Raw genomic sequence first — 15,513 nt, 5'->3', positions numbered from 1 at the left:
TAGAGCTGTGTGTGAGGCAGGCCGGCTCCTTGTGGGAATTTGCACTTTTCTCTCAAATATAGACCTCGAAATATGTGCAGTTTTCTCCCCTTTTCTCAGTGAGGACCATTAAATCCTGAAGTCCTCAGAGTTAGCCCTGACACCCTCACAGTTAAGCATCTGCCCGTGAGGAGGTGGCCAGCCCGGGGAACTGATTGACCTGCCCCCAACTTCTCCCCGTCCTGGGGGCCCCGTCCTTGTTCTTCTGCGGGTCTCCACTCAGCCCTCACCTTCTCACTATCTCACTCTTTTCCTCAACCTTGTACATTTCATGGTGTGGGGGTCTCCTTTGCTTCTAGAAGGCCTGCCCTCCCGGCCTTCCTGGTGCATGTTTCTGGTCGTCCCGCGCTTCCTCTGCCTGCCGTTCCTCCTTGTGCCTCTCGAGGTCAAGCTGAGTCTGACTCTGTTCTGCTCTCACACTCCTGGCCTCCCGATCACACAAAACCACTGGGGACCCCCACGCAGCTCTGACCTGACTGCTGTGACCGTTTCTGCCCCAGAGAGGCCGTACCAGGACTTGCTGCATGGAAAAGCCACGGTGCCCTGTCCTTGAGTTGCCCAGTGGCCCTTTGGCTTGCCCGCTGCCCCCTGCACTCTGACAGCCTTGCTAGTAGGTCCCTGGGCACCAGCCAGGTGTCTGACCCTGAGCTGCTCTCCAGCTTCCGGAACCGCCCTCCTGGGGCTGTCCCGGCACTGCCCCCAGGCTCTCCTATCCCTGCACCCTCTCCTTTGGCTACTTTAACTCTTCCCAGGGCCTCTGTTACCTTTTCTGGGTGAAGGATCCCAGATCTGACTTGTCCCCCATTTCTCTGCCTCGATGTACAAGTCCCATTACGGCCTGGATATTTCCTGTGTTCCAGCTGGAAGCCTCCAGCATCTTTTCCTGGGAAGGATGCCCCCGACCTTGCACTCTGAGGGTCTCTCAGTCAGCGCCTCTCACTCCTCTCTGCAAGTAGCTGGAAGCATGGCAGGCGGGCCTGTCCGTCTCTCGCAGCCCCTTGCCTCTCTCATGGCTGCTGTGGCCTAGTCCCTCAGCACTGCGGCTGTGCTGGACTCCAAGTCACAGCCTGACCATCCCCCGTTACATGGTCTGGATTTCTCACCTGGTGTGGGGTCCTCATTGGCAGCCACCCTGTCCCTCCCACTCACCCCATCAGAGCCTCTGCGCTCCCACGTGGACCTCTCCACTCCTCATCTTAGACGGACCCGCCCGCCATCCCCAGGCCCTTGCTGCTCGATGGCCAGCTGTCCTGTAGGTCGAGCCATCCCTGGGAAGTTTCCCTGGCCTCTGCTACATCAGCGGGACGTTGTCTTGCACCCTAGTTTTTTCCTCCCTCGGCCTGGTGTTGGACGACCAGCGAGCCCCCATCCCTCAGGTTGAGTCCCTGCCAGGTTGACTGTGTGCATTTCTGCTTTGGCTCCAGCCCAGCGTCTGACCTTACAGAGGCTCATGTTGGACCCTCCAGGCTCTGTGTCTATGAACTACCATCAGTTTGGAGCCAGGCCTGAGAGTGACTAGGTTGTACGTATCACTGCCATGTGAAAAAGCAGTGATTCTCCCCAGCGGCCGAGGAGTGAAGGTGACCTGGCCAGCTGGTACCACTGGGCACATGGAGCCTCCCAGAGGTGTGGGGGGTGGTCAGAGGCAAGTAGGAAGAGAGGCCACCAGCCTTAGCCCTGGGGGTTGTCTATTGCACCTCCCTATTCACCTGCTGCAGCTTTAGCATCTGGCCTTCCTTCCTACCCTCACACCTGCCCTGTGCCCATCAGGTGGAAGCTATGTTTGCTCCAGGGTCTAAGATGTTCGAGCAGTGTTGTGCATACACACCTTTCCCGGAATGTCATCTCAGTGAGATTGTACCGTGTGTGGCCTTCCAAGGTTGGCATCTTCCACTCAGCAGTACACCCTGAGATTTGTCCATGTGGCTGCGTGTGTCTGTGGTCCATGCCTCTGTGGAGTAGTGTCCCTAGTATGGCTGTTCTGTGGTCTGTTGATCCAACCCCCAGTGAGGGACACGGGCTGTTTACAGAGAGTAAATGACTCGGCACTGGCCTCCAGCTTTTTGCCTCATCTTGCCTGAGCAAATCCCCAGGGGAGGAGGTCGTGAGCACATGCAGACTTTATAAGGAGCTGCCAGCCTGCTTTCCAGGTGGGGTTCCGGGTGCTCCTCACACTTGGTGTGTTTAGTCTGTTCTTCACCCAGTGGTGAAGGGGTGTCTCATTGTGGTTTTGACTTCGTTTCCCTGAGGACTAGTGATGTTGAACACCATTGTTATGCTCACTGGCCATCTGTGTATCTTCTTTGGTGAGGTGCCTCTTCAAATCTTGTGCCCATTGCGTTTGAGTGTCCTTTATATATTCCAGACACAAGCCTTTTGTCAGGTAGGCGATTTGCCAATCTTTCCTCCCAGTCTGTGGCCCGCCTTCTCACTCTCTTTAGCAGTGTCCTTCAAAGGGTAGACGTTTTCAGCTGTGATGAAGTCCAGTTTGTCATCTTTTTCATTTATGGATTGTGTTTTAGTGTCACATCTAAGAAGTCGTTGCTTAACTTGAGGTCATGAAGTTTTTTCCTGTGTTTTCTTCTAAAAGTTTTATGGTCTGACATATAAATCCACAATCCACTCTGAATTAACTTTTGTACACGATGTGATGTTTATGCCAAGGTTCAGTTTGTGGCCTGTGGGTGTCCGGTTGTTTTGGCCCCCTCTGCTGGAGGGTCCATTCTTCCTCCATTAGCTGCTTTTTCACCTTCATCTCAGGTCTGTTGACTGTGCTATGTGGGTCTATTTCCAGACTTGAAATTCTGTTCTGTTGATTTACTGTGTGTTCTTTCACCAACACATCATCAGTTTTTAAGAACAAAGCAAAAGGCCTGTAAAAGTGAGACAGAGGTGGGGGAAATTAGTAAGGTGCCTGTGGAAAAGTACTCCTTGACTTAAGACCAAAAAGTATTGAGTATTTAACTAACTTCCTGTTCCTGCCTCTCATGCAGACCTTTTCCAGTTAATTGTCAATCTCCCTTTGTTATAAAATGGTAGAATTGGATTAAGGAGTAAATGAATTGAGAAAAGCTCTAAAGTTGAATCTTATTACATTGGTCACAGACCCAGCAGCATAGAACTTAGCACATGCTTATTAGATTTATCAAGTAACTTTGCAGAGAAGAAAATGAACCTCATATCAGAAAGGAAAGCCTGACTCCCATGCACATAGAGGGATTACTCTGTTGCTTGTTTTGTGACACTAGTGGAGGATTCAAATAGGACCCTCCGCATTGTTCCATCTGACAGAGGGCAGGACCTGATTCTCCTGCAGGTGCACCTCTGCAGCCTGCGCTGGGGCCAGGCTTCACCTGTGCCGGCTCCAGCCTCAGGCTGCTCATAGAACTTCCATTTGTGAGAAAGGGAAGGGGCTCGTAACCTCGGAATGGTTCTCTACATAAAGCAGAGGCTGTTCAATTTCACTAAAAAAAAAAAAAAAAAAGGAAGCCACAAAACAGCAGTTTAACGGAAAATGTGGTTATCACAAACACAAGTGCCACGTGACACGGCTCCCTCTGCTCTTTAAATCTTTCCTGCTACTGTTGTGTTTTGTTTGGGATGGATGGCAGAAACATCCACTTGTTCCCAGCACCCTTCTTTGGAGGCGATTAAGAACTGACTTGATGTTCTTGGTTCCCACTCCTGCACCCCCATTCCAGCCTCATCAGCACATCCCTGGGAGTGCGCTGCTGCCTGTATTTCCCCTGGGTTGAGGTAGTTAAGACTCAAGCACTTGGTCTCAGTGGAGGCCTTGGTCACTGCAGACTCCCATCCTCTCTGAATCTCCCCTCCTAACACAATGGCAGGGGAGCTGGCTTCCTGGAGTTTTCTTGTCCAGATAACTGGAGAAATATAAGTAAAATGAAAAAGCAGGGGAACTACTCCCAGTTAAAAGAACAAGAGGATAGAGAAGGGACATCCAACAGCGACAGAGGTTCTGATAAGACTGAGGACCAGAGAGGGAATGTGATCTCCCCAAAGTCATGTACTGATTGGTAGAGCTGGACAAGAACCTACGTCTGTAACTGAAGAGACCAGGGATCTTTCTGTTATACTCTTGGGAAACAGACACTAAGATCTTTGCAAATTATCTTGTGGGAAAAATGCCTAAAGTCAGAAGAAGCTGGAAAGCTCCCCTAGATGACTGGGAGTTGATGGAGCCAACATTGGATGAATTAGATCAAAAGATGAGAGAAGCTGAAACAGAACCTCATGAGGAAAAGAGGAAAGTGGAATCTCTGTGGCCCATCTTCAAGATCCACTACCAGAAAACCCACTATATTTTTGATCTCTTCTAAGAGCGGAAAGACATAAAAAGAACTATATGAGTATTGTATCAAAGAAGGCTATGCAGGTAAAACCTAATTGCAGAATGGAAAAAGCAGGTGTATGAGAAATCATGCTGCCTGAGGTGCATTCAGACATGGAACACCGATTTGAGGACAAACTGCGTTTGCCAGGACCCCAAAATAAGCTGTCAGTGGACCGGATCATCAAGTGCATGCTCTGTGGCTGCTGGGGCTGCTCTGGCAGAGGCCCTTGGGCCCCCTGACCCCACTCCGCCCTGGACTTTGGACTGTGCAGGTTTCTGCATGTCAAGCCACCCCTTTCCTGGGAACAGCTGTTCCTGTAGAGTGGTGCCCACGTATGAAGGTTTCATGTTCATCAGCTGTGATTTGTAGAAATAAGACTTTTAAATCTTTAAAAAAATAAAGTAAAAGAACAAGAGAAATCCTCTGAGAGAACAAATGATGAAACAGACCTCTCTAGTCTACCAAACCCCGAGCTCAAAAAGGAGGTAATAAAAATGCTGAAGGAATTAAGAAAGACTGTTGTTAGAAATGTAGATCACTGTCATAAGGATCTAGAAAGTATAAAGAGGAACCAGTCAAAATCAGACAACTCAATTACCAAGATGAAAACTGAGCTAAAGACAGTAAATAGCAACTAAATAATGTAGAAGAATGAATAAGTGATCTGGAAGATAGAATAACAGAAATCACCCAATCAAAACAGCAGACAGACAAATGAAAAAAAATGAAAGCAACATATGAGATCTATGGATTAATATAAAGTGTGCCAATCTATGCATAAAAGGAATTCCAGAAGGAGAAGAAAGAGAAAAGGGGATCAAAAATGTATTTGAAGAAATTATAGCTGAAAACTTCCCAAACCTAAAGAAGGAAACGTATCAAGGGACAGGAAGCACAGAGGGTCCAAAACAATATGAACCCAAACAGACCTACTCTAAGACATATCATAGTTAAAATGACAAAAGTTAAAGAGGGTACTTCCCTGGTGGCGCAGTGGTTGAGAGTCCGCCTGCCGATGCAGGGGACACGGGTTTGTGCCCCGGTCCAGGAGGATCCCACATGCCACGGAGTGGCTGGGCCCGTGAGCTATGGCCGCTGAGCCTGTGCGTCCGGAGCCTGTGCTCTGCAACGGGAGAGGCCACAACAGTGAGAGGCCCACGTACCGCAAAAAAAAAAAGTTAAAGAGAGGATTGTAAAGACAGCAAGAGAAAAACAGTCAGTTACAAAGGAACCCACATAAGGCTATCAGCTGATTTCTCTACAGAAACTTTTGCAGGCCAGAAGGGAGTGGCAAGATAAATTCAAAGTCCTGAAAGGGAAAAACCTGCAACCAGGGACACTCTACCCAGCAGGATTATCATTTAGAACTGAAGGAGAGATAAAGAATTTCTCAGACAAGCAAAAACTGAAGGAATACAGCAATACTAAACTTATCCTAAAAAGAATATTGGAAGGTCTTCTCTAAATAAAAGAGAACAAGAATCTATAGGAAAGGGAAACATCACAGTAGGAAAGGGAAATACATAAAAGGATTGAAGGTCACTTTAAATAAGCTAGTACATAGATTATTATTTATTTTTTTAAAGCTGCTCGGTTCCCTAACGCCACAACAAGTTTATCCTATTACATATATATATTTAAAATTTATTTATTTATTTATGTATTTATCTCTGCCTGTGTTGGGTCTTTGTTGCTGCATGCCGGCTTTCTTTAGTTGTGGTGAGCGGGGGCCACTCTTCGTTGTGGTGCACGGGCTTCTCATTGTGGTGGCTTCTCTTGTTGCGGAGCACAGGCTCTGGGTGCACGGGCTTCAGTAGTTGCGGCACACGGGCTCTAGAGCGCAGGCTCAGTAGTTGTGGCGCACAGGCTTAGTTGCTCCGTGGCATGTGAGATCTTCCTGTTTCAGGCTCAATCCCATTTCCCCTGCATTGTCAGGCGGATTCTTAACTACTGTGCCACCAGGGAAGTCCCACCAGCACATAGATTTAAAAAATAATAAAAAAAATTCTATGAAAGCGATTATAACTACAATGAACAGCAAAAGGATAAACATGAAGATGTAAAATAAGACCTCACAATCACAAAATATGGGAGAGGAAAGTAAGAAAATGCGGATCTTTTAGAATGTGTTTGAGCTTCTATGACTACCAGTTTAAAGCAAGTAGATACAGTTATGGGTTAACATACTTGAAAACCAGGGTAACCACAAATCAAAAACATGCAGTATATTCACAAAAACCAAACAGAAAGGAACTCAAGAATGATACAAAAGAAAACCATCAAGCCACAAAAGGAAAAACGAAAAGAAGAAAAGAACAAAGAAATACAAAGTCAACTGGAAAACACTGTTTAAAATGGCAATAAATACATACTTGTCAGTAATTATTTTAAATGTCAGTGGACTAAATGTTCTGATCAAAAGACACAGAGTGGCAGATTGGATAGTAAAACAAGAACCTACAACAGACTGCCCACTTTAGAGAGAAAGACACGTTATAGATTGAAAGTGAGGGAATGGAAAAAGATATTTCATGCAAATGCAAATGACAAGAAAGCAGGGATAGCGATACTCAGACAAAATAGACTTTAAAACAAAGGCCATAGGGAATTCCCTGGCTGTCCATTGGTTAGGACTCGGTGCTTTCACTGCTGTGGCCCAGGTTCAATCCCTGGTTGAGGAACTAAGATCTCACAAGCCACATGGTGCAGCCAAAAAAAAAAAAAAAAAAAAGACCACAAAGAGAGAGAAAGAAGGACACTATATAGCAGTAAAAGGATCAGTACGAGAAGGAGATCTCACAGTCATTAACATATATATGCACCTAATATAGGAGCACCTGTATACATAAAACAAATACTAACAGACACAAAGGGAGAAATTAATGAGAGTACAATAATAGTAGGAGACTTTAACACCCCACTGACATCAACGGACAGATCTTCCAGACAGAAAATCAGTGAGGCAACAGAGATCCTAAATGACACAGTAGAACAGTTAGACTTGATTGATATCTATAGGACATTAATTTAAAAAAACCCAGAATATACATTCTTTTTAAGTGTACATGGAACATTCTCTAGGGTAGACCACATAGTAGGACACAAAACAAACCTCAACAAATTTAAGAGAATAGAAATTATTTCAGGCATCTTTTCTGACCACAGCAGCATGAAATAGAAATCAACCACAGAAAGAGAAATGAGGAAAAAAAGATTACACGGAGACTAAAGAACATGCTGTGAAATAACGAGTGGGTCAGTGATGAAATCAAAGAGGAAAAACAAAAAAAAAATTTTAAAAACCCTCAAGACAATGAAAACACAACCACACAAAATCTATAGCAAAAGCAGTCCTGAAAAGTTCATAGTGATACAGGCTTTCCTCAAAAAACAAGAAAAATCCCAAGTAAACCTAACCTACCACCTAAAAGAATTAGAAAAAGAAGAACAAACAAAAGCTACAGTCAGTAGAAGGAAGGAATAATAAAGATCAGAGAGGAAGTAAATAGAGATTTAAAAATAGAAAAAAAATCAGTAAAACCAAGAGCTGTTTTTTTTTTAAAGGACAAACAAGATTGACAAACCTCTGGCAGGCTCACCAAGAAGAAAAGAGAGGGGAGCCAAATAAAATAAGAAATGAAAGAGGAGAAATAACAACTGATACCTCAGAAATATAAAAAATCATTAAAAAATATTATGAACAGTACATTCCAACAAAATGGACAACCTAGAAGAAATGGACAAGTTTCTAGGTATACATAGCCCACCAAAACTGAATCAAGAAGAAACAGATAATTTGAACAGACCAATCACTGGAAATGAAATAGAATCTGTAATAAAAAAGCTCCCTCAAAACAAAAGTGCAGGACCAGATGGCTTCACTGGGGGATTCTACCAAACATACAAAGAACTTAGACCTATTCTTCTCAAATGCTTCTAAAAGATTGAAGAGGGAACACTTCCAAAGTCAATCTATGAAGCCACCATCACCCTGATACCAAAACCAGACAAAGACACTACCAAAAAAGAAAATTACAGGCCAGTATCTTTGACAAATTTAGATGCAAAAACTCTCAGCAAAATATGAGCAAACTGAATCCAGCAACACATAAAAAAGATCATACATCACCATCAAGTTGGATTCATCCCAGGGTCACAGGATGGTTCAACATATGAGAATCAGTCAGTGCGATTCACCACATCAACAAAAGAAAAGACAAAAACCACATGATCATCTCACTAGATGGCAAAAAAAGCATTTGACTGTCACCAAAGTGGGTGTAGAGGGAACATATCTCAACATAATAAAAACCATTTATGACAAACCCACAGCCAGCATAATACCAAACGGCAAAAAGCTGAATGCCTTTCCGCTAAATTCTGGAACAAGACAAGGATGCCCACTCTCACCACTTCTAATTAACGTAGTATTGTAAGTCCTAGCCACAGCAATTGGACAAGAAAAAGAAATAAAAGGTATCCAGATTGGAAGAGGTAAAATTATCATTATATGCAGATGACGTGATTCTCTGTGTAGAAAACCCTAAAGGCTCAGCACAAAAACTATTAGAACTGATAAATGAATTCGGTAAGGTAGCAGGATACAAGATTAATATACAGAAATCTGTTGCATTTCTTTACCCTAACAATGAACTATCAGAGAAAGTTTAAAAAAAAAATCCTGTTTAAAATCACACCCCTCCCACCAAAAAAAAATAAAACAACTTAGGAATAAGCCTGACCAAGGAGGTGAAAAACTTATATGTTGAAAACTATAAAACACTGATAAAGCAAATAAAAAATGATTCAAGAAAATGGAAAGTTATCCCATGCTCTTGGATTGGAAGAATTAATATAGTTAAAATGGCCATACTGTGCAAACCAATCTATAGATTTATTGTGATCCCTATCAAATTACCCATGACAATTTTTCACAGAGCTAGAACAAATAATCCTAAAATTTACATGGAACCACAAAAGACCCAGAATTGCCAAAGCAATCCTGAGGAAAAAGAACAAAGCTGGAGGCATAACTCTTTCAGACTTCAGACAATACTACAGAGCTACAGTAATCAAAACAGTGTAGTATTGGCACAAAAGCAGACATATAGATCAATGGAATAGAATGGAGAGCCTATAAGTAAACCCACACACCTATGGTCAATTAATCTTCGACAAAAGAGGCAAGAATATGCAATAGAGAAAAGACAGTCTCTATAGCAAGTGGTGTTGGGAAAGCTGGACAGCCGCATGTAAATCAATGAAGTTAGAACACTCCCTCCCACCATACACAAAAACAAATTCAAAATGGCTTAAAAACTTAAATATGGGCTTCCCTGGTGGCGCAATGGTTGAGAGTCCACCTGCCGATTCAGGGGACATGGGTTCGTGCCCCGGTCTGGGAGGATCCCACATACCGTGGAGTGGCTGGGCCCGTGAGCTATGGCCGCTGAGCCTGTGCGTCCAGAGCCTGTGCTCTGCAACGAGTGAGGCCACAACAGTGAGAGGCCCGCGTACCGCAAAAACAAAACAAAACAAACTTAAATATAAGACACGACACCATAAAACTCCTAGAAGAGAACACAGACAAAACATTTTCTGACATATGTGGAATCTAAAAAACAGTACGAATGAACTTATTTACAATACAGAAACAGACTGACAGACATAGAAAACAAACTTATGGTTACCAGAGGCAGGGGGGTGAGGTGGAGGGATAAATTAAGAGTTTGGGATTAACAGATCCACATTACCATATATAAAGTGGAGAAGGGTTTACTGTATAGCAGAGGGAACTATATTCAATATCTTATAATATTGAAATATACTGTAAGAATCAATGAAGGATGTATATGTGTATAACAGAATCACTTTGCTGTACATCTGAAACTAACACAATATTGTAATTCGATTTTTAAAAAACAGGTAAAAAACAAAGCAGGGTCATAAAAACAATATAGACGGACCTTGAACCTTTCGTAAAACATAAACTTAGGTTTGTTCACCAACCATTTGGTGGCTGGCCAACACCTTTTCTTGGTGGCTTGCTCCTCGGAGTTCTGTGGTGTTTTTATTTGGAAGCTCTAGCCAAGATGCATCATTTGTGATTTCCTGTTTTCAAGTGGAACAAGAATGTAGGCTCTCAAAGCAGTGGGACTGCAGGGTCCTTCCCTGTCATTTTTCATAGTTGTCTTGCTCACACTTAATTTGTGTGCCATCTTTTAAAAACAATCTACCTTTATTGAGTATTCCCAAAGCACTCCAAGTGTGTTTCTTAGAGGGAGCTATTTTTTACGGTTTTCATATTCCTTTCATTAGTTAATAGTAGTATTTCTTTAATTTATGTAATCCTAACATTATATAAGTTACTGTCACAGCAGTATTCAGGTAGAGTGCCACCCATATCTGTGGGCCTGCCTGCAGATCAGTGTGGGGAGCACAAGCATGTTGCACTCATGCCTGCTGGCCTCCAATGTCCCGTCCTCTCTGGGCCCCCCTAGTGTGGTTTGCAGAGGGACTGACTGGGGAATGTCACTGACCTGCAGAGGTGGTCACCTAGGGGCGGGTTGAGAGGTCATGTAGAGGTGGGTGAGCCCTTCTGCTCTGGGGACCTGGAGGAGGGGAAGGGGCATTCCTTCTGACGTCCGATTGGGGCTCCAGTGAGAGGGCTCTCGGGGTCACCAGGCAGGAGGGCAGGGTACGTCCTGAACATCAGGTACCCTCTTTGCAGCATGACGCGTGCTCAGGAAGGTCCAGAGTCAGCTCTGTCGTTTGTCATGCGCATCTGCCTACGATTCCAGGAGCTTCTTGGGGACGTGTGGGGCCCCCTCGTGGGGCCGAGCATGAGCCCTGGAGGCCAGGGTGTTTGCTTAGCCGGGGCCCGTAGTTACTGCGCGGGGTGGGAGTGACTTCATTTAGAGACCTCAGCGCTTCTTTAACACTCCTCTCCCAGGGCCACCACAGTCCGGTACAAAGGGAGGAACCTGCGGATCAAAGCGCCCATGTGCCGTGCCCTGAAGAAGCTCTGTGACCCGGACGGTACGTCAGACACGGGCTGGGCTGGGCCGCGCAGCTGGGGCTCACTCCTGTCGGGGAGGCTCGCTGTCTGGCTCCAGCTGGGCTGAGCTGGAACACGGCGGCCGAGCCTGCATGATCCAGTCCTGCCAGCAGCCAGCTCCTGGACCCGAAACCCCGTGTCATAGCGGTGTGTCCTCTCGTGAGTCAAGTCCAGCTCAGAAGTCCCAGCCGTCCTCAACGGAGCATCAGAGGTGTCAGGGCGAGTCTCCCATGGCCGGTCCGCGGCTCTGGTGTAGCAGATGTGCAGCTGGCCACGCTGGCACCTTTAGACCAGGTCCTTGCTGGGGCTCCTGCCAGTCCCACTTTCACTGAGGGCTGTTTGCCCCTTGCTCCTCTCTGGGTCCCTTAGCTGTCTGGCTGAGGACTTCACCTTCTCATCAGGGTCCGTCTGTGCCAGGCTCTCATGGCCCTTTCCTGTTGCAGGCTTGAGTGACGAAGAGGACCAGAAACCAGTGCGCCTGCCCCTGAAAGTCCCCGTAGAGCTGCAGCCACGGAACAACCATGCCTGGGCCCGTGTGCAGAGCCTCGCACAGAACCCGCGGCTCAGGTAACACGCTATGCGTTTTGGGGGAGCGAGCTGCAAGGGACGGGGCTGGAGGGGAGGTGTTGGGTCCCTGGGTGAGCAGCAGATGCCACTCCAGTACTCTGACACCACCTGGGGGTGGTGTGGGGGATGCCTTTAGATTCAGGTAAAATTCACATAATACGGAATTAACTGTGAGCCCTTTTAAGGGGCCCGGTTCAGGGGTATTGGGTACCTTCACAGTGTTGTACAACTATGACCTCTCTCTAGTTCCAGAAATTTTCAGTCCCCCGAGAGGAAACCCCATGCCCACTAAACACTCACTGTGCATCCTCCTCCCACTCCCCAGGGCACCACTGGTCTACTTTCTGGCCCTATAGATTTGCCCATTCTGACATTTCATGTAAATAGAATCATATACTGGTCCTTTCTGTCTGGCTTTTCTCAGTGAGCATCATGGTTTCAGGGTTCATCTGTGTCGTAGCCTGCATCAGGACTTCATTCCTTCCATGTGTAGTTTTATTTTCTTGGGTTTAATTGAGTCTAGAGCCGCCCTCTTGACCGCACAGGGAGCTGGTAGAAGAGAAGGGTGTGTTGTACCAAGGCCCCTGTCCTGGTTGAGACCTCATACTGTAAAGGGCACTCAGGATCTCTGTTACTTTTTCTTGCAGTTTCTCGTGAGTCTCCTGTTATCTCAAATTAAAGAGTTAGTTTTTAGAAAAGGAGCCAGCGGCTCTACAGGGACATTATGGCTCTGGCCTTGAGACCCCCTGGCATCATCTTCCTGCCACAGCCTCTGGGGCTCCTAGAAGGTACCCTCACATCCCAGCCTCCCATTCCCCATCTGTCTTTTCTCTGTAGGATGATCGTGGAGCTCCATCGAAAGGTCTCCAGCCTCATCGAGTTCCTGAAGCAGAAGTGGGCACTTCATGAAGTGCGAGTTGTATCCTTTTCCTACTTAAAGCCACCCCCAGGCTCTGCAGCACCTGCTGCCTGAGAGTGAAGTCTCCTTCTCAGTCCTGGAATTGCAGCAGGGCCCCCAGGCATGTAGCAGGTGTGCCATGAGATGGTGTAGAACCAGAACTAAAACCCACAGCCCCTCATCCTCTGGGTTTTGGGTCTGAACCCCCTTTTTGACCTCCTTGCAGTGTTAGAACTCTGTCACAGCAGCCGTCCTTGCTGTAAGTGGCTGCCATCTGGCCCACAGGGTGTGGCCGAAGCATCCCTGCCAGCAGGTTGAACAAAGTGACCGAGGACAGCCCCACACCTCCATCTTCGTGTCCTTGGCTGGCTTGTAGCCCTGCCCAGTTCCCAGCTAGGAGGGTGAGTGTTGGGTGTGGAGCCCGGAAAGAAGGAAGTACCTGTCGTGTCTCCCCGCTGGACCTCAGGGTGTGAGCTGCTGCTGCAGGTGGTTCCTTGACGGTGCGCTCAGCGGAAGACGTTTGAGGAGCAGCAGCTGCAGGACTCGTTCATGGAGCCATCGCAGGAGAAGGTGGCACTTCACCTGTTCCCGGGGGAGAACTGCACCCTGACCCCGCTGCCGGGCGTGGCCCGAGTGGTACACTCAAAGGCCTTCTGCACGGTGCACTGGCAGGAGGGTGGCCGGTGCAAGCAGAGCACCAAGGACACCCACTCGCTACCCCCAGCCCAGATCCTGGGCATCCAGAGCGGGCAGGGCACAGCCAGGGGCCAGCTGAAGTGCCCACGGGGTGGCGCCGAGGCCAAGGGCGGGGGGCGGCCCCCTCCCTCCACCGATGCTTTGCAGAGCTCTGGGGAGAGTTCCCCTGAAAGTGCACCTGGGGAGGGGGCTGCTGCAAGTTTCAGCAGCCCGGATGCCTCTGACAGGCTTCCCCCTGGGCTCCAGGATGCTGGTGGACAGCTTGAGAAGACCCCTGCGGCCGCTGCTGCAGAGGGTGGGGACGGCCCTGCCCGAGAGTCCGGGCCCCTGGCATGTGCCTGTGGCCAGCTCCCAGACCTGGAAGATGAGCTCTCCCTCCTCGACCCCTTCCCCCGCTACATGAAGTCCTGTCAGGACCTCATCATCCCTGAGCAGTGCCGCTGCGCAGACTCACGGCCTTCAGGGTGCCCCTCCCCAGAGACCCTCGTCCCCAGCAGCGCAGAGGTGGCCGACCTCACCCGGGCCAGGGCACCATCCCCCGTCCGCGTCCCTCCCGGCCCAGAGCCTCAGCCCAGCCCCGGGCTCCAGCCGGACGTTTGCACTAAAGACTTGGCGGACGCGCCTGCGGAGGAACCCCAGGAGAAGGCGAGCCCCTTGGACCCCCCGCCACCTCAGGGTCAGCCTGCCGTCAAGCCTCCGAAGGACGTCCCTGCCAGCCGGTTCGCCCAGCAGCTCCGCGAGGAGGGCTGGAACCTGCAGACCTCTGAAAGCCTCACGCTGGCTGAAGTCTACCTCATGATGGGCAAGCCCAACAAGCTGCAGCTAGAGTACGACTGGCTGGCAGTGCTGGGCCCTGAGGGCCAGGCCCTGGGACGGCAGGCCCAGGGCTCCCGGGCCGGCTCCCCGCCTACCACCTTCCACAAGCAGCGCCTCCTCAGCTGCCTCCTGAAGCTCATCTCCACCGAGGTCAACCCAAGGCTGGTAAGTGTGGGTCAGAGCATGGCCCTTTTGGCCCCCCAAGGGCTCGCGGCTGGGTGGCTGGGGTCCAGAGAGGAAAGACCGGCCTTGTGGCAGGTGGTCTGGGGCCCCACAGGCTCCTTGGAGGAGGTGGTCTGGGGGTCGCCTTTCGTTCCCTGGAGTGGGCTGCACAGAGCACGTGGTTGGGGCTCCAGTTCCCTGCAGTGCAGGCCCTCGTCCCATGGGGCTCACACGGGCTGCACCTTGCCCGGCTCCAGAGATGCCACTGAGCCCAAGTATGTGGGCCGAGGGGACAGAGCCTGGGACAGAGGCGCAGAGGTGAGGTGGCAGCCATGGCCAGGAGCCGAGCTGGGCTGGGAGCGTTACAGGTTTCTGCAGCAGGAACGGCGAGGTCGAGTGTGTGCTTTGGAAAGGCCATCCTTGGAGGCCAGTGGGGGTGCAGCCTGGGTGCAGGGAGTGGAGCTGGGAGGGGCTGCGCTGGGTGGGCTGCGCCCAGGAGACCCTGTCAGGAGGTGGCTGGTTGGAGTGGTCTCAGGTTCCTTGAGAGGCTCCTGTGGGGGGCAGTGGCTGCCATGGCCCAGGGAAAGGGCACCCGGCCAGGTGGGCCTGGCCACGGCTTGTAACTGCCCCCCCACCCCTGCTCCTGGGAGGCCGGCCAGCAAAGCCCACACGTGGGCTGGAAGGTGCTGCAACCGGAAAGTCTAGTCCGCTCTCTGGGCACAAGAGCAGCGTACTGAGGCAGGTCGATCCCAAAAGGTGCGTGTGCACTAGAAGGTGAGGCTCACAAGTTCCAGGAGGAGGCGCCGAAGCTCAGCGTGGTGGCCTCACAGGAGTGGGGCTCGGGTCACAGTCAGAACCAAACTTGAGGTGCGCCCATGTCACCGCTGTGACGGGTACCCGCCTCCTGCTCCCCGAGGCAGACA

The 15,513-nt window shown here is 49.0% G+C and overlaps 1 protein-coding gene and 1 pseudogene across 6 annotated transcripts in view; both read left to right on the top strand.

Annotated features, from left to right (window-relative positions):
• Nucleotides 1-15,513, top strand: part of CRAMP1 (cramped chromatin regulator 1) — a 68,054-nt gene that overhangs the window by 36,167 nt on the left and 16,374 nt on the right. For 5 of the 6 annotated variants that reach the window (XM_027117854.1, XM_027117858.1, XM_027117857.1 and 2 more), the window contains exons 7-10: nt 11,347-11,432; nt 11,895-12,018; nt 12,856-12,937; nt 13,427-14,593. In XM_027117854.1, coding sequence (XP_026973655.1) covers nt 11,347-11,432; nt 11,895-12,018; nt 12,856-12,937; nt 13,427-14,593 — 1,459 coding nt within the window. The remainder of the gene's footprint in view (nt 1-11,346; nt 11,433-11,894; nt 12,019-12,855; nt 12,938-13,426; nt 14,594-15,513) is intronic. The other variant, XM_027117859.1, reaches the window with a different exon arrangement.
• Nucleotides 2-5,136, top strand: LOC113626361 (protein BUD31 homolog pseudogene; annotated as a pseudogene).

This window comes from Aethalodelphis obliquidens, unplaced genomic scaffold (assembly GCF_003676395.1).
Source record: "Aethalodelphis obliquidens isolate GAN/ISIS:26980383/991018 unplaced genomic scaffold, ASM367639v1 scaffold18, whole genome shotgun sequence".
Lineage (NCBI taxonomy): Eukaryota > Metazoa > Chordata > Mammalia > Artiodactyla > Delphinidae > Aethalodelphis > Aethalodelphis obliquidens.
The sequence above is the reverse complement of the archived record's forward strand: the minus strand, read 5'-3'. Positions and strand labels throughout refer to the sequence as shown.